This window comes from Strigops habroptila, chromosome 13, assembly GCF_004027225.2.
Source record: "Strigops habroptila isolate Jane chromosome 13, bStrHab1.2.pri, whole genome shotgun sequence".
Lineage (NCBI taxonomy): Eukaryota > Metazoa > Chordata > Aves > Psittaciformes > Psittacidae > Strigops > Strigops habroptila.
In genome coordinates this window covers 13,378,121-13,403,865 of record NC_044289.2, presented here as the reverse complement: position 1 = coordinate 13,403,865, position 25,745 = coordinate 13,378,121, and the positions used below count along the sequence as shown (strand labels likewise).

The 25,745-nt window shown below is 45.7% G+C and overlaps 1 protein-coding gene across 1 annotated transcript in view; it reads right to left on the bottom strand.

The window, feature by feature from the left end:
• NTSR1 (neurotensin receptor 1) overlaps positions 1-24,886 on the bottom strand; it is a 57,061-nt gene extending 32,175 nt beyond the window's left edge. The window contains exon 1 of the mRNA XM_030502700.1: positions 23,946-24,886. Coding sequence (XP_030358560.1) covers positions 23,946-24,617 — 672 coding nt within the window. The 5' untranslated portion in view covers positions 24,618-24,886. The remainder of the gene's footprint in view (positions 1-23,945) is intronic.
• Between the last annotated feature and the right edge of the window lie 859 nt (positions 24,887-25,745).

Sequence of the window (25,745 nt, the reverse complement as noted above, 5' to 3'; positions counted from 1 at the left end):
AGCTATGGAGGCAGCGTCCTTGCAGAAGGGAGGTTGATTTACCAAGATGAAATAATCACAGTGTCATGAATGCAACCAGGATTTCCCTGTTAATTAACTAACTGCTTAATTAACGGGCTATTTTTTTATTAAAATTAATTCTCATCTCTGTAAAATACATGACTTAAACAGGGGATGTACAGAAGTGTTTATCACTGATGCCCTAAGATGCTAATTTCCCAATGTTATGACTTGTAATCAAGATTAATTTTCTCTGACTTATCCTCTAAAGGAAAGACTTTACACCAGTTTTGACATTTAAATTACCTTAGATTTGCAAGTCCAATATTGTCATAAATATTCATAGCCAAGAATTGACTATTTAGTCTTTAATTTTTTTAATTTTTAATTCACTACTCTGGTTTCAGAACAAGCAGAGAGAACTGAAGCACCTTTTCTTTGGAGCACAGGAAACATCTGGCTTTGCTACCCCAGCAATGAACTGACACATTATGTTTCTGTTTGATGCTGCTGCTGAACAAAATTGGATGGCAAAATCATCCTTTGATCCTTTTCCTTACGTCTGTTTGCAAAGAGCCACCTTTATGTAGAAGTTTTTGGGCAGCACTGCCATTGTTTTAGTATGTGCCATATCCATTACTGCATGAAATGAGGAAAGGTCAGTACAAATCACAAAAGCAACTCCCCAGGCAGCTGTTGGCACAAACCTCTGCCACGTGCCTCAGCCAGCATCTCTGTGTCTGGTTTCTCATCTCAGGTAAGCAGAGTATTTAGGCTTTCACAGTTATACAAACAGAAGGTTCTTGACTTGCCTTGAATGCCATCGCGGTGAGCACAAACCCCAGCTTGGCATGAGCTGGAAAGAGATGCCTGGGGATTTGTGGAAAAGCACCTTTTTGGTGCTTCCTGGCTTTTACCCTATGAACTCACCCATATGTACAGACCCTTCCCTTCCCAGTGTGACTGTGTTAGCCTAAGCACATTGACCACAAACATCCCAGTTAAACCTGGCAGGCTCCAGGCTAAGGAAGCACGCCTGTACCCTCTGGCAGGAACGGCAAGGTGTGCTTCTGCAGCTCTTCTCAGCCACCCCATTCATTCAGCCTCTTTGGCACCATTTAGGTGACAAAGGAGAAAGCTGAGCTGCTCCACGTGGGGGTTGGCAGCCTCCCAAGGGTGATGTGCCAAACCCCATTCATCTTCCCTGTGCAGAGGTTCAGCTGCTGGCGGAAACCCAGGTGAGAAGCAGGAGAGGTGAGATGCTCCAGCCCCTGCCTTCGCTGGTGTGGATCTCTCTGGTGGCTGATTTCTGATCTCTGTTTTAAAGACACTATATTTTTCTCCAGGATTTCATGAGAACGTGGGTTGGTGTGGGGTGGGAAGAGGGACAGGATCACCCCATACGTTGGAGGGAGGGCTGGCTGTGCTCAGAGCCTCACAGCCGAAAGCTGACAGATACTGCCAGGCCAGTACCTGCACACATCAGTCTCAATAAGGGCAAATTGGCTTCCTAATGAGACATTCTCCTCATTTCAGTGACCGATGGCTTCTGCAATTTTTTATATCTGATCTCTTTGAAACACAATTAATCTCTCCAGTCTTTTTTCTCTCTTCAACAATAGGAAAGGAACAGACAACCAGCAGTATTACTATTCACATCTCAAAACCTGTTCTATTTGAAAAAGGCTAATAAACCACCAAGATTCACAGTGACCCTTCTACCCTTAAACCAAGGAATGTATTTTAAGCATAAGCACCTACTTCTGAGATGAGCCACTGCCAATATTTTAACTAATAGAGAATTGATTTTCTGATATGTAGCTGAGGTGTCCGCTCCTGCCTAATGTCAAAGACAGACCTGCTTGCCCAGGAGCTCACCAAGATCTTTCGTTTTCTTGATTATTTTCCAGTTCGGTTCATTATTTTAATAAAAGAAACAAAATGATGCCTTACAATGGATGACAGACGTGTTTCTAATGTTATTTATTTCTTCCAGTTGAAAAGAATCTGCTTGAATCAAAGCCTCAAAGTGTTAGAGGGATGACCTATTCAGTTGGGATGAGAGTATGGCCTTAGAACATGCACCCTCCAAGCTCTGGAGATGTGAGGAAGGGCATAAAAGATCTGAGAGGCAAAGTTCAGGTCCGTCTGTGCCAAAAATACTAAAAATTGTAATTGTTTGGTGGGGTGATGTTCCCTATGGTCAACACCCAGGACTATATAGAATGCCAAGACAATAAAGTGAATTCCTTCCAGATTCACTTCCCATGAAGGACCAGTCATGAGAAGGATGAGCATCTAAACTGGTGAAGATGAAGCTCTTTAGCTCTGAATTGTTTTGAGAGACTCCACTTGAACCACAGTGATTAGAGAAGACACATGAAAAATCTTGGACACGGTTCTCCCAAATAACTCATTGTGACACAGTAAGAGATGCTCCTGTGCCACTCACTCTGGTAGGAAAAAAAAATGACAAGATCCTAAAACTTCTTGATTTCTGATTCAGTAAAACCTGAGAGTCTTTTAAGTGACAAGTTCTCATAAATAATTCCATCTAATGGAAGATACTTCAGTAATTGCGATATTTTAATTTCAGCCCTTTAAGTGCAGAGAATTCTCATTAGCTCTCAGTATTCGGGTACTGTAATGAATTTTCATGGAGAGAGAACAGCATAGCACTGCAATGGTGGAAGTATGTTGAATTTATTCATCATTTTACGGACAAAGTGATTCATTAAGCAAAACTCTCCATTCCCTTTTGGATACAAGAAAGTTTTTCTTATTCCTGTTCTTTGGGTAAATAAACTAAGGCAGAAAATGAATAGATCTGATCTAAATCTCTTCTTCACAAGCATTGTCATAATTATTTTCTCTGTTTTCTAGCAAGGTTTATTTTTAAATGAAGCTTTCAAGAAGCCCTGGGAAGCCTGATTTTCCATACCTCAGTCTAACTCCTGAGTAATATTGCTTTGACTAAAGGCAATAAAAACATCCACAGGGGAGCTGAAATGCCAGGCTGGCAGATTGAGTACTCAGATATTGTAAATGAATTAAGCAAGATTTAGATTTCAGGAAGAAATCATGCTTATTCACCAATGCAGAGGGGATTTGGCCAGCTTGTGATGTTCATGGTTGTTTAAAGGAATTTGTGTATCTTGGAGAAACAACTCTTCTAATTTCCATATGTTGCTAACTCTGAAACCAAATAATGGAAATTAAAACATCCATGTCCTCAGTTATTCCACTGACACTGCAAGTGATGAAGAAGGAGGAGCAATATTAAAACAGGATGTGCAAGAAGGAAAATGAGTGCTTCCAGTTTATATGTTTGTTTTCCACTGAACTTTCTCATGAAGCAATGGGTCATAATCCCCAGTCCTGGCAATGTTCAAGGCCAGGTTGGATGGGGCTTTGAGCAACCTGATCTAGTGGAAGGTGTCCCTGCCTGTGGCAGGGGATTAGAACTTGAGGAGCTTTAAGGTCCCTTCCAACTCAAACCATTCTCTGATGCTATTCTATGACTCTCTGATTTGTTCACACAGCAACTTTCCACCCCCAGCCCCAATCACACTGCAATCCCCCTCTGAGGGTACCCAGCTTGTTTTTGAAAACACCTCTCTTCTCCATTACTTACAGCTTGTATTCAGTTTTACCTTCTATTTCCCGCAGTACTTCATTTGGAAAAGCACAGCTACAATGACAGGGTTATCCCAACTTTGACCACTTTATCGGGTTTACAGCTTGTACAAGGAAGCTCAGAAGTGTAGGTCAGTCCTCATGCACCCCAAACCCATGGGCATCCAGGTACATCCAGGTCTCTATAGCTGCAGTTGATACAAGCACCCAAGGCTGTTGGCTCTGCAAAAGCTCTTTCAGTGTGATTGTGAAACCACCTTCTCTGAGCTTTTCACCTTTTGCATGAAGAAATGGTTTTTTGTGTAAAAGCATGCATGTGATACCAGGCCCAGCTTTAATTCTAATAGTAGAGTTCAAACCCAAATCAAATGCATCAAAATGTCTCACAGACAAGGACCTGTCTGGGGCTTGTCAAAAAGGCATTCAGATGTTCTGCTCTGCTGCACAGCTTTTGGTAAAGCAGGGATCTTTAAAAAAAAGGGATTTGTCTGATCTTTAATGATACAGTCAGTCTCACAACCTGAGAACAAAAATGAAGAACCTGAACCAAACATAAAGAGGGAGAGGCACCAGCCAGTTGAGTGGTATTTGATTATATTTAGAGCCCATTAGAGACCTTACGAAATACTCTTACTCCACAATCTCCCTGGCACATAAGTGGTACAGAGAAGGGAAAACATTTGATCTTTAGCAGTGAAGGAGTAAGAGCAAGCTAAAAAAAAAAAAGACAGATACTTTAAACAAAATGAATCAAGAGAGAATGCCAAGACCTAACTTTTAAGGAACAATTTATGTATATTTTTACTTATTTGTTATACATTAATTAAAATGCTTACAAGAAGTGGAACCTGGCTCAGGGTTTGATGAAACCTGGCTCATGCTTTGACTCATTTGAGTGCAAGCTGTAAGAAAAATATAACCAGAAAGATCTGTTTGGAGAATTCAAAAGCTTTGTGCATTTAAGGATATATTACATGCTGTTGTAAGGTGAGGAAAAGTACAGGGCTTGAGTTGATGCAAGAATACAAGTTAAAATAACAACTGAAAAATGTCTTTGTCCTGCAAAGAGTTTCTAATAATTGAAGCATGATTAAGAAAAAGAGCGAATCTTGTGCCCTTTGAGGCCTGTTACACCTGTGAGTAGCTGCTATACGCACCCTCGCTGCAAAAGCTGTGTCTTTAAGGACCCCTCCTACAGAATGAAGCCTCTACAAGCCTCTACAGAATGAAGCCTTTTAGGACCCCTCTAAGCCTCTAAAGCAAGTGGTAGCACTCTGTGCTCCTTACTTCCAGGAGTTCCCTGGTTCAAGCTCCATCAACCCACATAGGTCACCCAGGTGAACGCTGACGCAAAAGGATGGGGAGTACAAGCCTGGAGGTCCAGGATTCTGCCCTTGCTTAGGTAATACAGCAGCTTGAGACAACTCATCTTCCAAGAATGGTGAATTTGATGAAAACAGTTATTTTTGGAAGGACACCAAAAGCTACTTGAAGATTCGTGTTACAATTCAATAAAGAGTATTGACAAAGAAAAGGGGGCAAATGTTGAGCTGTTTCAGTGTTTTCAAACACTTGTTTTCTCGCTGGAAACACTAACACATTTCATTTCAAAATATTAAATAAAAAAACCCTGCTGAACTTCTGTTTTATTTCAGAATTGTCCTCAGCTAAAAAATAAGAAAAAGAAGATGGTTTATAAGCCAAAAATGAAGTGAGGCAATTCACCTCAACTCAAACTGGAAGTTTTATTTGCAAACAAAGTGCTGTAAGTCAGCCCCAAATTAATTGCTTTGTTTATCTGATGCCTGAGAAGTTTCTTCACTCTTTCTTCTTGGTTTGACCCAAGCATATTTTTTCTCCTTTGAAAATGAATGATTTCACTGCAAAACCACAAACCCCATTGTTCTCCCAAGTGCAGGAGGACCGTTTCCAGTGGAAAGAGAGGATGAAGGAGAAACAGTGGCTCCAGCCCATGAGCACTGGAAGCAGGAGTGCAGCTCTTGCCATGAGCAGATAAATTTCCAGTCTCCAACCCCAGTTTTCCTGTGACCAGCACTGAAGAATGAATAAGAACAGTAGGGAGGATCAGCTTCTCCTGCCACTGCAGCCCAGAGAGACCACATCAGTATCCAGGGAGAGGCAGGGCAGAGCTATATCACCTTCCTCTGTGCCCCAGGGCTATCTCTGTCTTCTACAGCAATGCTCAGCTAGGAAATTTCATTTGAATTAGGGAGAAACCCCTCCAGAAGCACATTTATGCAAGTGACAGCTGACTCCTTGGTAATGACAGCTTTGGAGGCAATTGTGACAGGCAATTGTTTAATAAGAACTGGCATTTTTCATGAAAATAATTATATTGATGAAGCACAAGAACATCTTATCTTCGAGTCTCCAGCTTTTCAGCCAAGCCCATCTTGATGGTTGGCAGTCCTAACTACCATACCCTGACTGACCAGCTCTGGACTGTTCGTTCTCCTGGCAAGCACTGTTTGATGTACCACCAAAATCTAATCCTTTAAATCAGTCTGGCATTCCCATAACCATAGATAGAGTGTCCACTCCAGGCAGAAACCTCACCGTCAGACTTCAGAACTTCATTGAACATTGCAGGTGAATGTTAGAAGCCTTCATGGCCTTGTACATTCACTCCTCTGAACAGGGGCATTTTCCAGTAACAGATAAAGCTTCTCCTACTGGGCACAAAGTATTCGGATGTTGCCTTGCAAGATTTAATGAATTGCTTGAAGTTTGCTGTGCACTCAAGCTCCTTTACTCCTGCAAGGGAGAGCTTTTGGTGCAGCTCAGAAGTGGTGGAATGAAAACTAACTGCAAATTGCTGGTGTTGGTGAGATGCTGCCAGTTCCTCTCCCAAGGTGGAAGATGGAGCTAGATCCAGAACAGGAGAAAATCAGTGAACGTCACCATGGCATTAACACCCAAAGGCTCACACAGCCACTGGGAATTGCTGGGCCAAAGGGTTTATCTAGCAGCCTTCATGCTGTATAATTTCCTTCACCTCCTTTTGGCCATAGCAGTGATCACTGTTCGTTGGCTTAGACAATGAAAGAGTGGGATATTTTGGAAAGAATAGGGCAAAAAAAATAATCTGGGAACATTTCCATTTCTCTCAACTCTTGCTTGACTTGCTTTAAGGTTTTATTAAAGACACAGAATTGTTGACAATAGAATTATTTCTCTGTGCTGGGCGAGGTAAAGCAGATTGTTATACACAGAGAGAAGGGAGCTGATTGCTCTCATAAATAAGTCAATGTGTTAGTCCTGCTAGACTGGAAGTGGAGTGACAGCTCTTCCAGATGCTGATGCTCTGCTTCTCTGTGACCCTTGGTAAACTGAAGCTTGCTAAAAATACCCTACAAAAGGACACGTGCTTCAGGCATGCTTGGAGCAGGGGAGCTTTTAAATGGTCAGGCTCCAGCTCCCCACCTCAAAACCCAGCTGTGTTGAGTATTTCACCTCTGCTCCCTTTTAACATGCCTGGATCTCCATTGACTACCTCTGGTGCAGCTTCATGGCTAGGGAGGGGGGAAGGATGCTGTGATTCTATGATTCTATGATGGGGTCTTAAGCTGCTGAGATTCTGAGCGTGGTGTGGATGTGGGCTTGCTGCAAGACAGCCATTCTGGGAGCAAATCGTTGCTCTGAGGGGCTGCTGAGCCACATTATTTATGGTGAAGGTTATTTCAGATAATGTTTCTAAAACGGATGTTTGCATACATGCCCAGTCTTGCTCTACTCCCTCTTCTGCCTTCAGACACCAAAGGGGCAGGCGTATGGCAGTGACAAAACATAATCAAAATTAAAAACAACAGGAGATGGAAGCCCATTAAATTCCAAAGGAGAGCTTTGTTTTGGGATGAAAGTTCCCTCATTCCTCAAAATGCAGCTCATGTGCAGCCGGAAGCCAGCAAGAACATGTCCCCATCCCTCCCTGAGACCCAGCGGAGGAAGCAAATTAAGTGTCATTGAGACCCAGACTCCTTATTTCTTTTGCAAGCTGATGTCTGTGTACAGCATAAGAGGGTGATTAATGCTTTTCTTTACCCATGCAGGGAAGAAGTTACCAATCAGCCACTCTGTCCCTATCTCCTTGTTTAAAGTGCACACTAACATAACTGAAACAATAATGTTTTAATTAGATAGAAATAGAAAAGCTACTGGAGTATGATATCGTTGCAGCAGGCTGAGGTTCCCGAGCCACTAACGCACTAAAGGGAGAGTTGAACAACAGAGTTTCCACAGCACTTTTTGCACCGCTCCATCTCTTCTCACTTAGAGTGATAGAAACCAGGGACAAGCAGGGTGGGAAATGACTTTTCTGAAGTTCAACAGACATCCTACTGGGAGCAGAACCATCTCACACTCCAACCCTTCCTGCCACGTTACGTGCCTTGCATTAAAAAAGAAGGAAAGAAAGCCCTGCAGCTCCAAACTGGAGGATGCCCACAAAGTGATAAACAGGGGGACAGCACATAAACCATGAGGAGCTACGGTGATTAAAAGAGGAGCTGGGTCATATTGCCAGTGTGTCTTGTGTACTTAGCCAGGGAATGGGGAGGAAGAGAGAAAGAAGCAGCGGGTCCCCACAGCTCAGAGAGGATCATCCTCATCATTACCTAAGGCTAAGCAACGGGGTTATTGGATGTATAAATAAAAAATAAAAAATAAAAATAAAAGATAAAAAAAAAAAATAAAAAAAAAATTAAAAAAAAAAAAAAAAATGGAAGTGACCCATGAAACTTTTCACACATACAAGGATGTACTCTAACTGCAAAACGTAATGAAAGACTGCCTCTAGTGTGGTCCAGGGATCAATCCCTTTGGAGCTGGTTCCCCAGGGTCACTGCAGCTGCAATCTCAGCTTTTGGAGAGGCACAGCCTGGACCACACTGGTGTACGGAGGCTTTCAAGATGAGGCCCACTGCCAACACAAAATGTGTCACCATGAATCATCCGCACACCGGTTTTGAAGTAAAAACTGTCCCTGAATCATGGTAAAAAGCACAAAAGTTCTGCTCTGAAAAAGGAAATTCACTGACTCCTTTTTGAGCCAGAAACAGGGGGAAAGGTTATGTAATTCATTTATTTTGAATAATAAGCATATCAAAGTTATCTAAACAGCACTAACAACAGGGAAATCTCTGTTTATTTAATCAGTCTGGTCTTGCTCTGGAACAGATGCTGGTGCTCCAGGCAAGCTTGGCTCATTCACCTTAAAACAATTTAAACCCAAACCTTTACCCAACAGCTGGGAGAGGCTGGCAGGGCAGCAGCCTTGCTCCATATCTATGTTATTGCCTTAACTATGTGCTCCTAAAAACCGTCCCGTTTTTGTTAAGTGCTACACAGAGCTGAATGTGAGCAGAAGGAGAAGCTGGAAGCATTTTGTAAGTCTTGGAACAAGCTGGTTTCTTAGGGGTGACCAATGCTCATTTAATTACTGATTTGCCCCATTTCCAGCCCAATCTACTTGGCTGGAGCCAGATTTCAGACAAGTTGCTGCTAGAATTCTAAATAAAAAAGCCATACTTATGTTCAGCTGAATTTCTTGTCTCCCTGGATAATAACTCCGCTTTCCTCAGCAGTCTTTGCAATTCATTCTTTGTGACTGGACACAAAAGCTCTGTTTTCTATGAGATCGCTTATCTCCAGCAAAGCTTCAATGGAATATTGAATGAAGGGATGAAAACTCTATCAAAACAATGACTGTCCCAGCCTGGAGAGTAATTTTTCACAGCTTCTTCTTGATGTTTGCTGGTAATAATTTTCATCAGCTTCATTCCCAGAAAGGATTAGGCAATTTTCTCCCCATCAGCCTCATGGGACACTGGGCATTCTCCTTCACCATGAGTGAAGAGGTCTTTGGTTGCTATCCCCATCCCTGTGGGATTCCTAGGAATCTCCCTGTCGATTCACTGCATATCCATGCTTTATGCCGGTAGGTATATTGGTGTAACACAGGTGCGCAATAAAAGCAGCTTAGCAAGCTGGTACAGGATTGATGCTGGAACCATTGTGCTCAGCCAGCACTGAGGAAGGAGCTTTGCACCGCTGCAGCACCAACCTTGCATTTGGGATTGGTGTGTGTTTATAAGTGGAGGCAGCGAGGCAGAAAGACTCATTCTCCACCTGAATGATTTCCTGCTGCCAAGATACTGACCTGAAAGGCCCAAGACACAGGTTAACTCTTGGCAGAAGAGCATCACGACTAAAGAGATGTTGGATCTGAAGAGAAGTAGCCAGTAGGTCAATGTAATGGCTCCATGCGGCACAAGCAGGTTTTGCAAATGTGCTTGTGTGAGATTTGTAGGACAGAAATAGAGGGAAATCTGCTAACTATAAAGGTTTTCCCTTAGTGTAAGGCATTGGGGTGTGGACCAGAGTCCCAGAAAAGAAAGAAGTCTGTTGCTGAAAAGGAATTAATGTCCAGAAGGTTTTCATCTGCGATTCGCTTTTATATCACCAGTACCCACAAGTCAAAATAATCTCTACAGCTGGATCGATATGCATGGCCTTAAAACCAAGCTGCTCTCTGGTGTCATGAGGGTGGCTCAGGAAAGGCGTTCGTGCAAATCCACATGGAAAATCAGGGATTGCACCCTGCCAGACACAGCCCCTGCAAAAGCCATCTGACAGCCACGCTGGTCCAGCCCTGTAAAACGTCATGCGAATGATCCAAACCAACTCCTGCTGGCAAATCACCAGAAATGTTTGTGTTTTTTCTTTCTGAATTTGAAGGAACAACTTTGATTTACAGCACCAATGGAGACCAACCCCCATCTCTTCTGTAAAGAGCTGAATTCAGCTCAGAGACAGGAGCACGGGCTGAACAGAGGCGAGCAGATGCGAGGAAGTCGGTCTGTTTGCAGGCATACAGCTTCTGTGCAAAGCTACAGCTGCAGTTGTAGAGTCTGAGTCAATAGTTGCTTTAACAGAACACCAGTTTTGTTTCACAGACACAAAGGCCTTTTCTATCACTGCCCAGCGGGAGGTATAGAAAACTGTCATTTCTTGCCCTGTTTCTGCCCTTGTCTCTCTGCTTCTACTTATAACAGGCTGCCAGTGGGTTTTCTATTGCTTTAGGTTTTTTGTTTTAATTGAAACTGAGTAAACTACTTTTTTTCCCTAAATAGCTGATGAGTTTAACAAAGTTTTCCATTATTTCACAGGGAAGGAACCAGCAACCTTCAAAGCAGAAAACAGAAACATTATCTGAACTTGTTTTGTGCAAGAGCACGGGGACATAACCTCACAATGAGGGGGGCAGTCCCTGATAGATGTGAATAGCAACTTCTGCCTGGGCAATATTTAAAGGATGTAATTTAGCATAGCACTACATGATATGAGAAAACCTCTTTAGAGTATGCCCTGCAATCTTCCCCTTTCCCAAACACACTTTCTTCAACACAAGCCAGCTTTATATTGCTGGCTGTAACATCGCTATACATGTGGTAGTCTTTCCTGAAACATCTCCATAGATAAAAGGGGGAGAAGAGGGAAATGAGAAGCATTCATGAAAGTGGAAGACCTTCTGTATCACCTCCCTGTGAAACAGCCGTTCCCTGCAGATCTAACACTTCTTAGAGGAACTTGGGCTAGGCAGGGAGTGACCGGGACGGGAGAACTCATTTGCTGGAAGACACAGAGCTGGCAAGCAGTAATGTACCTGGCATCTCATTCTCAAAATAAATAGCTCCTGCCATGCTTCATCTTCCTTCTCTTTTCCTAGAGGACCCCTAGCATTAATATCAGTAGTGAGCTAGATGCCTGTTCTTTCTGATAAAGGAGCAGAGTAGCTCCCTCTGACAGCACTCAGCTATTCTATCCTAAAGCCCTATCAAGTGCTTGCAACCTGAAATACTCCTTTTGCTTCCAGCGTTTCTTTTAGCCCCCAGCCTTCCACTAATGCAGGGCATTTAAAGAGCAGGCTGCTAAGGGGTTGCACCAAGCTGAAAGCTCAGTGAAACAAGGCAAGACTGTGGGAAGCACTGATAGGACCCAATGGGATTTAGGAAGAGCAGGGAGGGTGAAGGTAGATAGGGTAGTTTTGTGGTTGGGAGCTGAGCATGGGCAGCTGGGTGCTGGGAGCCACGGCCACTTTGTGTTTCATTATTATTTCCACCTCTCTTCCCTCACCCCTTTTAAAAGTCCATTTCTTCGCATAACAGTGGTTTTGTTTTCACTGCCCTGACACATGTCAGTGACACCCATGTACTCTGGCTTGGTAGTGAACTGGGGGAAAATGTATCCATAATGGAGCTCTTGTTGGAAATTCTCTGAGCTTTTTGCTGCTCCCAAGCAGAGTGTGTTTAGCAATGAGCTAGAATGTCTAATGGGCTTCTGCCATTTTCTCTGACTCTCAGAAGAATGGCTATTGTAGCTGCTAGTGCTCTGTCTTCAAACGAAACCTTTTTCTCACTAGACACTAAAGAATAAATGATATTTGCTTGGCTCCAGGATGCTCTTGGAAAACAAGATCAGATCAGGCAGTCTTTCTGGCCATGCTGCCATTGCATTGACCTGTCTCCCATTAAAGCTGGGCCAGTTGTTCCCTTCCAATACCCCAATGCTGCTCTCAAGCAGTAACTGCCCTTATTAGGAGGTCTTAGCACTGCATCACTCTGTCTTAGAGAAAAGGGGAGAGAGGTTTCCCTTCCCCTTTGCAACAAGAGGCAATCTCTTAATGAGCAACAGGTACACCAGTGACAGAGCCAGTATCTGCACAATGCCACGGGCAATAAGTGGCATCACTCTGGTGATTATTTAGACTGTGAGCTCTTTGGCACAGCGAATCACAGAATCAATTAGGTTGGAAAAGACCCTTAATATCATCAAGTCCAACCGTTAACCTAACACTACAAAGTCCACCGCTAAACCATGGCCCTAAACACCACATCTACACATCTTTTAAACACCTCCATCATCATCCTTTAATGTTCTTTGTGCAAGATGGGGCCTGGGGCTCGGTGTCCCGATGTACACAGCCGTGGCTGTCTCACTGCAATATCCAAGGAGAAGGTTAGACCGATCCTGAGCCTTGTGTCTTTCCCTTATGCATCTCAGAACTGCACCTCGATGGCATCCTGCAGAGCAGATGGCAAAACAAATCTCAACCAAAGCCCTGCAAAATGCCCTTTGCAATATTTAGCGTGATGGAGCCCTAAGTAGCTTCTCTGTGGAGATGGAGTGCGAGACTGGTCTATGGTGAGAATCAGACCAAAACTGATTCCTGTCCTGGCAACTAATGGGTTTGGCCACATTTCTCCTCCATGAAAGGTGAAGTTGGGCAGTGACCTGGGCAGGGCATTCAGTGCTCTACAGGGTAGGAAGGACAAAGAGGAGCCCAGACAAAAGATAAGACACCAAGCTATTAATAAAGTCCATAATGAGGTGCTGAGCCCATGGCATTACAGCTGACAAAGTCATCACATGAAGATACAAAAGAGTAAAACAGCTCCAGGTAATTGCAGGGCATGAGAATACGTTCAGTGCCATCTTAAACTTGGTGAGATTCATTTTCTCAACAGCTTATTTAAAAGGGAAGTGGACTACATAATTAAAAGAAATAAAACAGACGGCCTATTGCATGAGCAGAGATTATCTTCCAAGGTTCTTATCTACCTGGATGTCAGCATTTCCCAGAGGTTTTTGTGCCTCCAGCTCTTTCCTTTGGCCACGGAGCCATAAGCAGGCTTTCAGGCACTGATTTTTGCAAAATGGCATTTTTAGATACAGATTTCTTGATTCAAATATTCTTAACACTTGCCTATAAAACACCAAACACAAATCAGCACCATATAAAACCAGAGTAATAGAAAAGACAGGCTGTTAATCTTCATAATGTGCCTCTCAGTGGGGATTTCACTTGAATGTTTTTTGCATTAAATATGATACCGAGTGCTGGATATAGAGCTATAAATAAATTAAAGGCCATATTTAAGTCCAACACTGTCCCACTGTTGACTGCAGGCTCAAGCATGAGAGCTGTTAACAGTCGACTGTACAGATTTGGGTGGCTGCCTGACTTGCTGAAGGAAATCGTAGTGGCAAGTTCCATCATTAGTGGCCTAAGAAACTCATTTGGGGGGGCAATTAACACCCTGAGTGAGGCTTGTAGTGTCAGCCCAACCTCTGGTAATGCTGGCTGTGTTGTGGGCACTTTAGCCTGGGCAGATGTTCAGCAAAATACCTCAAGAGCACCATTTTTTTCACTGAAACTATAAACATCTTAATTATAGCACCACAGTCAGCCTTGCTCTTCTGGCAGGAAGGAAAAAGAAGTTTGTGCTAAACTTCACCGAGATGAATTCATCACGAATTTTAGGCAAATAACTGAAGCAAACTGCTTCTGGCCTCAGAGTACATGAAGTGATAGATGGGTTCAACTGCATAACAGTGAAAGAAATGAAGCTTTGGATGATGAAAACTAAAATCCCTGGAATAAACACAGGTTGTTCCAGCAGCAGGACCATGACCCCTGTGGCACAAACCCTTTGGCACAGCTGCCAGTACTGTGATTTTTTACAGAGTCAGACAGTTTGAAAATTGTTAAGAATGGGGAACGGAAAACTATTGAGAAATGAGAAATTATTAAGAAGTGCTTCTGGCCCCATTGCTCCATGGTGCAGGAGGACATCACCTGATTTGGACCCTTGGCTGGAGGAGGACAAGGTGGGAATGACTGTCTTGAGCTGAGCACAGGAAAGAAGGGTTTGGGCTTGTTCTGGTTTGCTTTGCAGCCACCAGCAATAGTTTTACCTGTGGCAGAGAACATTGTTCTCTCGCAGCACCGGCATGAACACCTTCTCCCCAGGACACAAATTAGACCACAGATATTCAGAGGAAGGTACATAAAGCAGCATCACACAACATTTCTGTGCCCTCCTGGTGCTTCCCAGCCCACTAATCCCTCTCTAACCCCTTAGCAGCTTTCAGACCCTGCTAGCTTATTTTTACCTGCTACAAAACCACAAACCTCCATCCCTTTGCTTTCTTTTCCCTCTTCTCTCACTCTACTTGAGGATTTTCTCCACAACAACGGTGCAGGCATGAGGGTCTGCCTGTGTCTCTTGCACTGCTGAGGACAAGAGCAAGGCAAAAGGTATAACAGGATTTGTTCCCTGGCATGGCTTGGTCCTGGCTGGAGCAGGACTTTCAGGCTGGATGTATGCCCTGGGCTGCTGCACTGTGATATGCTTTCTGACCAAATTCCTGCATAGTTTTTTGCCCTTCCAAGGGATTTTTCCATCCTGCAGCTCTTTTGCACTGCTCTGAACCTGTATTTCCCCTCCCTCCTACAGTGCTTTATCACACTGCACACACTTGGAGTTAAAGAACAAGTATGACAGTGTCATAAGCCCATGACTGTCAGGGATGAAAAATGAAATGTGGGCTTTGGGGAGAGAAAGTCAATCCTGTGAGTTTCTCTTTTGACTGAAATGAGTATATTAAAATGTATAAATTGTGCCTATGAGGATAAAATGTAAGGTCGTTGCAGGAGGAATCAATAGTGATGCAAGCAAGTAGCTAAACTTTCCCAGTGGCTGTGAGTTGCATATTTATAAGATGGTTTTGAAAAAAACCCCGTAGAATATGAGGGAAAAGCAGGTTAATTTTGTATTGAACATACTTGAATAGTTATTGACTTGTTAAACAACTTCACTGAGAGAACAAGATGATAGAACAGTCCTAGCAAGTACTGAGACCACATTTATTTGGTTCAGCACTGCAGACCTGCATTGTTCTTGGTTATGTTACAATTAATAGGATGTGGCATTGCAGTGACTGTATTAATTAGCTCCTTGGAGTCTTGATCCAAAAAAGAGGTTTGCTGAGCTAAATGCCATCCTGCATCAAAGAGTTCATAGCTGATACAGAGCAGGTCTTTGCTCCTCAGGTCTGGGTGAAGCTGGTAAGTTGGTAGACCCCTTTCTTCAGGGTTAAAGGAGGAAGAAAATGAGTCAGTTAAGGGATGAGATTGCTCCTCCTGCTGCTAGACACCCCAAAAAGCCTGGAGGTGAAGAGCCAAGGCAGTGAGTGAGCATCCATCAGGATGCGCCTGCAAGGGCAGGAGAGGATCCATCAGCAGGGCTGAGATGCCCAGGAAGAGAAGGCAACCAGCACTCCCATTGCATGGCAGAAATCTAAGCAAACACACTGAAGTTTCTCCTGAAGTCCCGCTGCCTGCTCAGAAAATAGAGGTCCATGCAATGGCTCTGTAAGCCAGTGTCTATCAGAGATTTACCACGTGCTAAGGGAGTGTTTGCTAATCTCTTTCATTTCCTCTGGAGGAGGAACAAATCTCTTGAAGCAAGGTAAACCATTCACTTCGAGAGCGCAAGTTGGCTGCAACAGCAGTGGCCCTAAATTTATTCTTTATTATGTAGAGAGAGTAATATTTGGCAGGAAAGTACCAGAAGGTATTTTCAAAGAGAAGGCAAACACTGAAATCAGGCTATATACCCAGTCCTGTCTAAGCTGTATATTCCTTTTCTGTATATTTAGGAATCCACTTGGCAAAGAGACACCTGGAAGATTTCATAAGGAGAGATTTACTGCAGAGGGTTCAGCATGTGGGGAGATGTACAACATGGGCTGGGAGTAAATCATGGAGGCTGCCCATGAGGACAGCAAGGGGCTGCTCCAATGGAGCCAGCAACCATGGGCACCAAACCCAGGGCACGTCCTCCAGCTTGGCTGTCACTCCAAAACCTCTAATTTACTGACACTAAATATGCTTTTTGCTCTGTGTGTGGCTTTATAGTTTAGAGGTACTCCCAGCTTTTTCATGAGCAATTTGAATAAAAGAGATGCCCTTTTCCCTCCTTTCACATCCTGAAGACCTTGTGAAAGTTTACTTTTTCCCTTTGTTTTTTTTTCCTGTTTCCACTAGGAAAATCTCACCTCTTTGATCTCTGTCTTCAACTGACAATTGTTTCTAGTCCCTGAGAACTTAAAAGCTTCAAAGAAACCTCAGTGAACTTTCTCTTAAAAAAAAAAAAGAAGTTCTGTTAAAAAGGCCTTGTTCATTCTATTATCTTTTCTTCCTTGGGAGAAAAAGAGCTGCCGTGAAGCTGTGCCCAGCAGTGCCCTCTCTGCACTGAGAATTATTGACATGGAAAAGCCACAGGAGACCAAAAGCAAATCTCACATGCTCGAACCTCCTGCGGATGACCAGCTCCTCCTGCCCACCAGACATATCTTCTCCAAAGGATGAGAACAAGAGCAGCGCTCCCTGGTAAGGAACAGCCCTGTCCCACAACATCCTCTGTCCTGGCAGGAAAGGGGTGATGATGGGGTTCTGGTACTCCAGGGAGGCAGGAGGAGGAGGGACCTCCATAGACAGGTGGACCAAGAAGGCACTTGGGTATCAGCATATAAAATCGTCTCACTGCTATTTTCCTCCTATCCATGGAAAACTTAACAATTCATCATTTGAATGCAGGAAAATACTGGGAATGAACCAGCAGCTCAGAGATTTTCTGCCATCCAGTACTCCATCACCACCACCTTTTCTAAACCAGCCCCAAGCACTTGTTTTCTGAATAACTCATCAGCTCAACTGATTTATCATCAGCTTTAAGGTGTGGGATATAAATTTGAAATTGGATGGAAGAAATGTCATCCATGGGAGGCAAAATGTGGGGGCTGATGTTACTGGAGCATGATGAGTTAGCTGGCCCTCTCCCCTGAGACTTTGGTTTAAGGGAAGAAACTCCAATCCTTTCCATGAGATCACACCCTCACATGAAATTACAGAAGGGAGCTATTCAGCAGGGCTCATGCAAGTGTGGTTATTCTGTCCCTCATCCTCCAAAGCTCATCCAGCCTTGCAGGATTCACCCTTAATTCACTGCTGAAGAGCAATCCCTGCTTTTGATGCCATTTGCCCCCTGAGAAGAGAGGCAGAGGCGATGCCCAGCCATGCTTGAGGAGCTCCATGCTCCCTCCGCTGGAGGAAAGCTGCTGAACCCCAGTTATCATGGTGCCAGACCAGCATTAATTATGATGCAAAATGCTCCTCGCTTGCATTTCAAAGAGGTCTGGGACTAGCGAGGACACTTTGTTGTGTTTTGTAAGGGAATTTAAAAACATCCATTCAAATTTCATAATAAAAGCAGCAAAATCTACCATTCAGAGAAAGGCAGCTCTTCATGAAGCCAGGAGACCAGCTTGGTCAGGTCTGTGCTCAGATCAGTCTGTACAGAGAGTGATGGGGGCCAGCAGCTGAGACTGGATGCTCCCAGATGGTCACACCAGACAAGTGACCGCAGGGTGCTTGTGTGTCCCCAGAAGTAGGGAAAAGGCTGGGAAAGCCCAGAATTTACAATCTGCTTTTCTCTGCCATGCCAGACTGAAGGTGCTGACCCCTGTGAGAGGGACATGGGGTATGGAGATACGGCCAGGATGGGCATTGGAAGCATCTCCAGCTTCACACAGCACAAGTGGCTTATACCGGAGAGCAGCCAGCCAGATTGGAAATGTCATAACCCAGCCTCATCCGCTTAATGAAAGGGGAAGGAGGGATGTCAGCACTGGGGCTGAAGGTTTTGGCATCTAATGTTACCTGCTTTAGGGCTAGATGGCCACGACTTTCCACCCTGGACCCCACCACACTCCCCAGCCTCTCCAAATCCCTTTGCTCACCCACTGCCCCGTGCCCCTCAGCAAGGGATAACTTCAGAGTAGGGAAAACGTGACGGTGACACTGTGGAAGCCTCAAGCTCACTCGGTCCCCTGCCCAGGCACCCACGTGTCTCATGGTGGGATGCTGCCCATTGCGTGTGCCTTAGGCAGGACACAGAAGCATTTCTAAACATCAGGAAGCAAAAGTGCCATCTGTGAGTCTCAAGCAGATGCTGCACAGAGATGATAGCAAAAGCCTGTAAGGGAAAGGAGGGGGGAAGTAGGGAGAAGACAATTAAATAGCTCTTTTAAATGATCTGGAAGAAGATTAAAGGCAGCTGCAGGTTTTGTGGGCTGTTTTTCACTCTCAGAAGAGGAGCCACTAGATTACCTTGGTCTCTTCTGCCTTTGCAAACTGCTGTTAAGAGGAAAACCTAAGAGCTGACTTGATCGGCCACATTTTCTTGTTCTTTTATTATCCCTCTGGCTGACATCTCGGAAAGGGGGAGGGAAAAGGAATCAAGTAAATTAAAATCAATTGGGGGGAAAAAAAAAAGAGAAGAAATTATGTAAGAACTGGCAAACCACAGCAGGCCAAGTGGTTATGTAAAGCAATGAACACAAGAGCTTATTTAATTTAGATGTAGCTGCAAGACGGACCACAGTGTAAACGGGCTGGGATTAGGTAGGCTGGGCTGACATGCATAGGCTGAATTAACGCCTTGCGTTCCATGCATAGTCGATGGAAAAAAGGCAGCTTTTTAGGGATGCTCACACCACCACAGATGGGCTTCCCCACTGGGGTGGGGGTCTCTCTCCAGAGATCCTGTGTGTGTAGCCAAAATAGCTTTATCAGCCAAGGCCATGGGTGGGATTGTCACTACATGGAGCTGTAGTGACTGATTTAAAACAGTACCATTATTAAAAGCCATAGTAGGAATTTGGCTGTGACCTAAGGAAAAGAAACCAATTCCTCTAGTCAACATCAGTATAAACACAGGATTCCTGAACTAAAGCCATTGAATAATCCTGGATATGAGTTGCCAACAAACCTGGAGAGAATGCAGCCATTTGGTTTTATGGGTTGCTGTTTTCATGTGATACAGAGGGGTGCTTGTCATGTTTATTTACACAGCACCACAGATCTGCCAGTGGGCAGAGGCCTGCCAACCTCAGCACCGACCATGTGCATTGTGGCAGAAAGCTCATTACACAGCCCTGCCAAGGTGCTCCTCACCACAGGGAAGTGTAAGGGAGTGTTTGCAACATCGTGCATGGAATTAATAACTTTGTGGGCCTCTCAGACAAATGGGAATTGAATATATGTCCTTGGAAGAGTGCATAGAAAACTTGGTTAATGGATGCCGAGAGGCCAAGCTGCACCAGCTCCAATGCCTGGTCCTTCCTTCCCCTTCAGTCCTGGGGCTCTTTGGATATTCCTTCAAAGGCACCACAAGAAGAAACATAGGAAGAAACAAAGAAGGGGACCTCCTTGGGCAAGCAGTTGTTTCATGTGCAGAGTTATTTACTCTACAAATCACCTGAACTATGAGCAGACTTCATAAAACATATTAAACATGCAGAGGGATGGGGGGCTGCAGCCACACATGGGTTGGCTGATGCAGAGTAGAACCACAGCAGAAGAGCTGCCCACCCAAACCTGTTTGAGATCTAGAGAATTTCCCAATGCACTTCCCAAGAAGTTGCCCTGTCAAATGAGCAACTTGGAGCTGATGGAGCTGTGACAGTTTATAGAGGCTCAGGGCCTGCTGCCATGTGTTTTAATAAATGGGTTCACACCAGATGTCCATGCAAATAAAACATTAGCATGTGTCAGGCGCTACCTACTCAAGCAGTTGCCATAACTTAGGGGACATCTTGCAGCAGAGCCATCCAAGTGCTGACTGTGCCATGCCGGTGGGAAAAGACATTCCTCTCTCTCCTTTCAATTATGGGGTGCCTAAGAGTTGCCCACACCCAGGCTCCCCTCACCTGTGTGCCTAATCCAGGCTCAGTTAAAATCCTGGGATTTTAGGTCAAGATGTTGCCCGATTCTGTGATGGTACTGATGGTGTACCAGATATTTCTTTCGACTTCCCCTCTTTCCCCAGGTCCACTAAGGACCTCTCCAGAAAAGGGGGTATGAAGGTAAGAAAGAAGCAACAAAGGAAAATTGACTTGCAGAGCCATCTGGCCATTAAAATGCAGAGCTTTCGGAAAACAGGGCTGAGAGTGTGTGATGCTGCACGTGGTGGGATGGAACACTTGGCAGGCTGCAGGGTCAGGGGACCTGGCCCTAGAGCCAACAGCAAGGCTGGGAAGTAGCCAAACCCACAGGTACTGGCCTGCAAGTGAACATGGGAAACATCTCATGCTGCCTTGGAGCTCTCTTATCTCTTGCTGTCACAATGAACAGCTTTAAAACCTCCTCCAGCTGAAGTGGCATGAAAACATAAATTTACTTGTATGGGGATGGCTTGAAGAGGTGTTTAATTTGCGTGGAAAAAAAACCGCCAAACTAAAATTGGCTGCAGAGTGTTCTAGAGGATGCCTGCCAGTCAAAGTGTTAACTAGACCTAAATAATGTGGCTATAATGGACTTATTCCTGCTACCAGATCCCACGCGGATGCCAATATTCAAACCAGACATCCCCGACTGACAGAAGTAACAGGCGAGTTGGCGATTAAGAATATATAATAAACCAGACTCACAGGCTGCTTTAAGCAGTTTCAAGGATAGTGATAAAGCTGGGAAATGATACTGCTTTAAAGAATTAAGTATCAGAGGTCACACAGGGCTTGATGGCATGAAGCGAGATGTGTCATGCCCGGATGTACGAACCTCAGTGACGCACAGTGACACCATACAGAACATCCCACCTATTGCTTATCACAATGTGCCTCTCTGAGCAACCTGTAATTGCTTCAATATCAGTAATTACTTCTTAGAGGTGTTGTGGAGGTTAAGTGGTGCAAGTTAAGTAATATGGGCAAGAATCACATATGTCAAGTGTTGTTTGAACAGTTACTTTTTTTCTTATTATAGGGAAATCTGGTTGTTCACACACAGTCTAGTTTCACTCAGGAATGCTCATTAGAACTTAAATATTCAAAGCAAATACAGATTAAATGTTTCAAAATCAGAGATGTTAAATGAATACTCTCAAATATTCATCCCAGAAAGCTTGTTCCAGTCCAGGGAGGAGCATTTTCCTGCGATGATCCCAGCAGAACCATAGCTCACACTGGGCTCTGAGGCTATAAATGGTTACAATTGCTCTGTTCTGGGGCTGGCTTTCAATCAGTCAACAAATAAAACCTCTTAGAGAACTAATGGCTTCCAAAAAAAAAAAAAAAAAAAAAAAAAAATCCGAATTTGCTTTAGACAGTTTGCCAAACAGGAAGAGGAGTGAAATATGTTGAGTGATTTATTACAAGTGATTTGCCAGCTCGAGCAAGTGCATTATTGCTCTGCTTAATCTAAAGGCAGAAAATGAACACGAAGAGATGCAAAGACCTGCTCTAAACCATCTTGAATCCACTGTGAGAGACCAGGGCTCCAGATTCCCAACCGGTGAGCCCTCTGCATGTCCCTTCCATGCTGCCGCTGACCTTTCCTTCACAGCTCTTCCATTATTTGCCCTTCTCTAAGCCCCTGCACAGCTTCCGACGTGAGAACGCCCGCTCGCACCCTGCACAGTGCTTTCCATTAACACACTTCAAACCTATCTTGCAGCTGCTTTGCTTATTCACCGTGGAGCCTTCCCCAGCCCAGGGCCCTGCATCACATTGTGTGCTGCTTCCCTGCACGCAGAGGAACGGAGTGAAGCCATTAAACAACCTTCCTATCTTAGCAAATCTACTTCTGTAGCCAGATCCCCTGAGAAGGAACTGTAGGCGAGGGTTTGGCTTTTTTTCTTCCCCAACAGCTGCCTCTTTCTTTTTACTTTTGAATTCATTCACCAGGGAAATAATAATCAAAAAACAAAATATATGAGGAAAAACCCACAGGTGAACTTCACATACTGTGTATTCACGTCTGCCTATGTGGCTAACAGGATAAGGTATATAGCCTGAATAATAGCCAGACTATAAAATATGTTAAGAATTTCTTAAACTGTAATCTCCAAAGACATGGCTAAGAAATAATCCTTTGGTTTTAGCCCTACCATAGTAGCAATGAACATCAGTTTAATCTGAGAGGAAGATGATTGGAAATAATGCATTTCAGCCACATTGTTCTCAAATCAGATAGCTCATGTCTCCTCAGAATTTGGGTTAAGTACAACTGGGCTGCCACTGACAACATCTACAAAGCACCTACAGCAGAAATAAAGCCCCCATCATCTCAAAATGAAAGTTTGGTATCAAGACAAGACACAGAGGGAATCCAGGGCTTCTGTGGGGGCTGGATTTTGGTTTATGGGAGCAGTACGGGGAGAAACTTGGAGAGGCATTTCTAAACACATCCATAGGCTCTGGGCTTAAATCTAAACCTGTGTGCTCTCAACTGCTTTTTAGTGGGAGAAAAGGTTCTGATTAGTTTCCATTTAAGTTCCCCCCCTTTAATGATAGAATCATAGAATACTTAGGGTTGGAAGAGACCTTAAAGACCGCCTCATAAACTCTGGGAACATCTTAAAGGCTTTAGTGCACCTGCAGCTTTAAATTCTAACTGGCCACTGATTAAACCCAGCTGAAATTCATGTTCAAGATAAAAGATTGAGAAGCTATCACATGCCAGCCTGGCAGCAAAGTGACTGTGGAGGTTGGTGTTTTGCTCTTTCTGTCTCTCTCCTTCCATGTCTCTTGCATTTTTCAAGCCTAATGCTCCAATAAACAAATGCCTCAACCCCTCAGAGCACTGAAGCGCAGCAAGTGTTGATGCTGAAACCCTTTCCATGCATAAGTGTGTTAGATGGAGTAGTGCATGGAGACCAGCAAAGCCTTGCTGAAGTCAGGGGGGGCTCTGCTAGTTAAGCCAGCTCTGGATTTCCCTAAACCCAGCAAAAATACCAGCCTCTGGCTTTGGAGATGTAATTCCTTTTCGGATGCCTATGCTACACCTTGTTCCCAAAACTTTCTGAAATTCGGATCTGTTGCTACTCAGAGGAAATGGGCTCAACCCAAGAAACTGGGAGAAGGGGGAAGATGGTTTTATTGCCCTCGATCTTGCTGGCCCCTTCCCAGCAGAAGGAAAGGAGATGAAGAAGATGCAGAGAAAGGGTGGGGATTTATGGATTTTTCTGGCTATGAGCTGCCACGTTTGGGGAGGACCCGAGTATCCTCGCTTCGAGATAGCAGCCGCACGGCAGTGGGGCCCGGCTTCACCGGGCTCCGGGGGGGCTGCATCAGCCCGAGGCCGGATTAACCGCGGGGCAGGATTGACCCCGGTGCAGGGTCTCAGCCTAAAGCTGTGAGGCCGGAGGGAGTGTAGGAGCAGACGCAGCCGAAATCCCCACACCCCCCGCCCCAAATCCTTCCTGTCCGTGCCCTGCGCTCGTCCGTCCCGTCGGGGCTGCCCGGGACACCTTATTCCCGAGCCGGTCCACCCTTTCCAGGCCTCCCCCTCCTGGCCCGCCCGTCCCCGTAAAGTTTGGCCATTCGAGCCCGGGAGGAAGGCGACTGCCCGGCCTCGCTGCTAGAGGGGGACCCCGGACCCTCACCTGGATGACCGTCTTCAGCGTGGAGGCGTCCACGATGGTGGTGCAGATGATGGAGTCGGGATTCTGGTCCTTGCCATAGATCTCTCCCATGGTGAAGATCATGGGGATAGCGAGGAGGAAGGAGGCGATCCAGATGCAGCTGATGAACTTCTTAGTGCGGCTGCGGGACATGATGCTCTTGGCTTTGAAGGGGTGGCAGATGGCCATGTAGCGCTCCACGCTGAGGCTGGCGATGTTGAGGGCCGTGGCGTAGGTGCAGGCGTCCCGGAGGAAGTAGTAGCCCTTGCAGACGGCCCCCCCAAAAGCCCAGGGGTGATGGACCCAGATGAAGTTGTAGAGCTCGATGGGCATGCAGAGAAGGAAGATGAGGAGGTCGGAGAAGGCGAGGCTGGCCAGGTGGTAGTGCACGGTGCTCTGCAGGTTCTGCAGCGACTTCTTGCGCACCAGCGTGTACGCCGTGATAGAGTTACCCACGGTGCCCACCAGGAAAAGAGCCAAATAGATGACGGTCACCATCACTTTGGAGTAGATGTCGGTGTTAACGTCCAGGTCCTCCTCGTCGGGCACTTTGGGGAGCAGGTCGGAGCGGTTGGAGGCATTGGCATAGCCGATGGGGTGCAGGTGGAGGGGGCCGCCGGTCACGGCCGGAGGGGCCGTGGCGTTCAGGTGCATCCCGGGGCCGGGCCGGTCCCAGCGGGGCTGCAGCACCGGACCCGACCCGGCGCCGCGCTCCGAGGTACCGCTGCCCGCGGCGTGGAAACTTGGCTCGTTTTAATGCGGCGGGGAGGAGGCGCCTGCGGTCCCGGGCTGCCGCGCGTGTGCGTGTGCGAGACACACACCCCGCACCACCACCATCAGCCCCCTCCCCTTCCCCGCCCGGAGCAGCTCCGGCTCAGTCCTCTCTGCAGTTCCCGGCGCACAGATGTGCCCTGGAAGCGCAGGAGCCTCCCTGCACGCATCCACACACAAACACTCCCACCACCACCACCACCCCTAAAAACACACACACACTCACACCCAATCACACCGCCCCCCGCTTGCTTCGCACAGCCGTACCGGGAGCCGCAGCACCGCCGCCGACCGCGCACACCCCGCGGGCACTGGCATCCCCCGGCCCCGGGGGTCTCTCGGCTCGGACCCCTCCTCGCAGCCGAGGTGGGTTTTGCAGCCCCAGCTCGGACCCTAAAGTGGAGATCGGGGTGTCCATCACCCGCACGAATAGACTCAGAGGCATGGCTGAGGGCTGGTAACGGGGCTGGTGGGGGGTCCAAGCACAGATACTCCCTTCCCCAGGAAGAGGAGAAGCACCAGGGATGCTCCATCACTCTTGGACATCCATATGTCCTCCTAGTCCCTAAATACCCACTCACCTGCAGCTGCTGCTAGCAGAAATGCATTTAAAGGAGGGGAAAAAACAGCTAAAAATAACTACTTCTGTCCTGATCTACCCAGGGCACCCTCAGTGCCATGGCACAGCAGTGACAGCAGTGAGCTGCCTTGCTTTGGTCCCCATCGGTGGCTTTTCCCTTATTCCTATACCCTCAGATTTGGGGATGAGGAGTCATCTCTGAGGACCAGTTGCAGGGGCTGCAGAGGTGCCATGGGGATGCTCAACGTGACAAGGGGATCCTCTCCAGGAAAGGACCCCCCCAAGGACGAGCACTCTGTGGTGGGGTTGCCCTTTCAGGCCTGGGACACAGAGCTAGTGCCCTGTGCAGCTCCAACGAGCTGTTCCTCCGCTCATTTGTCTTCCTGATAAAATCTTTACAAATGCACAGAGGAGGTGTAGGAAAATAGCAT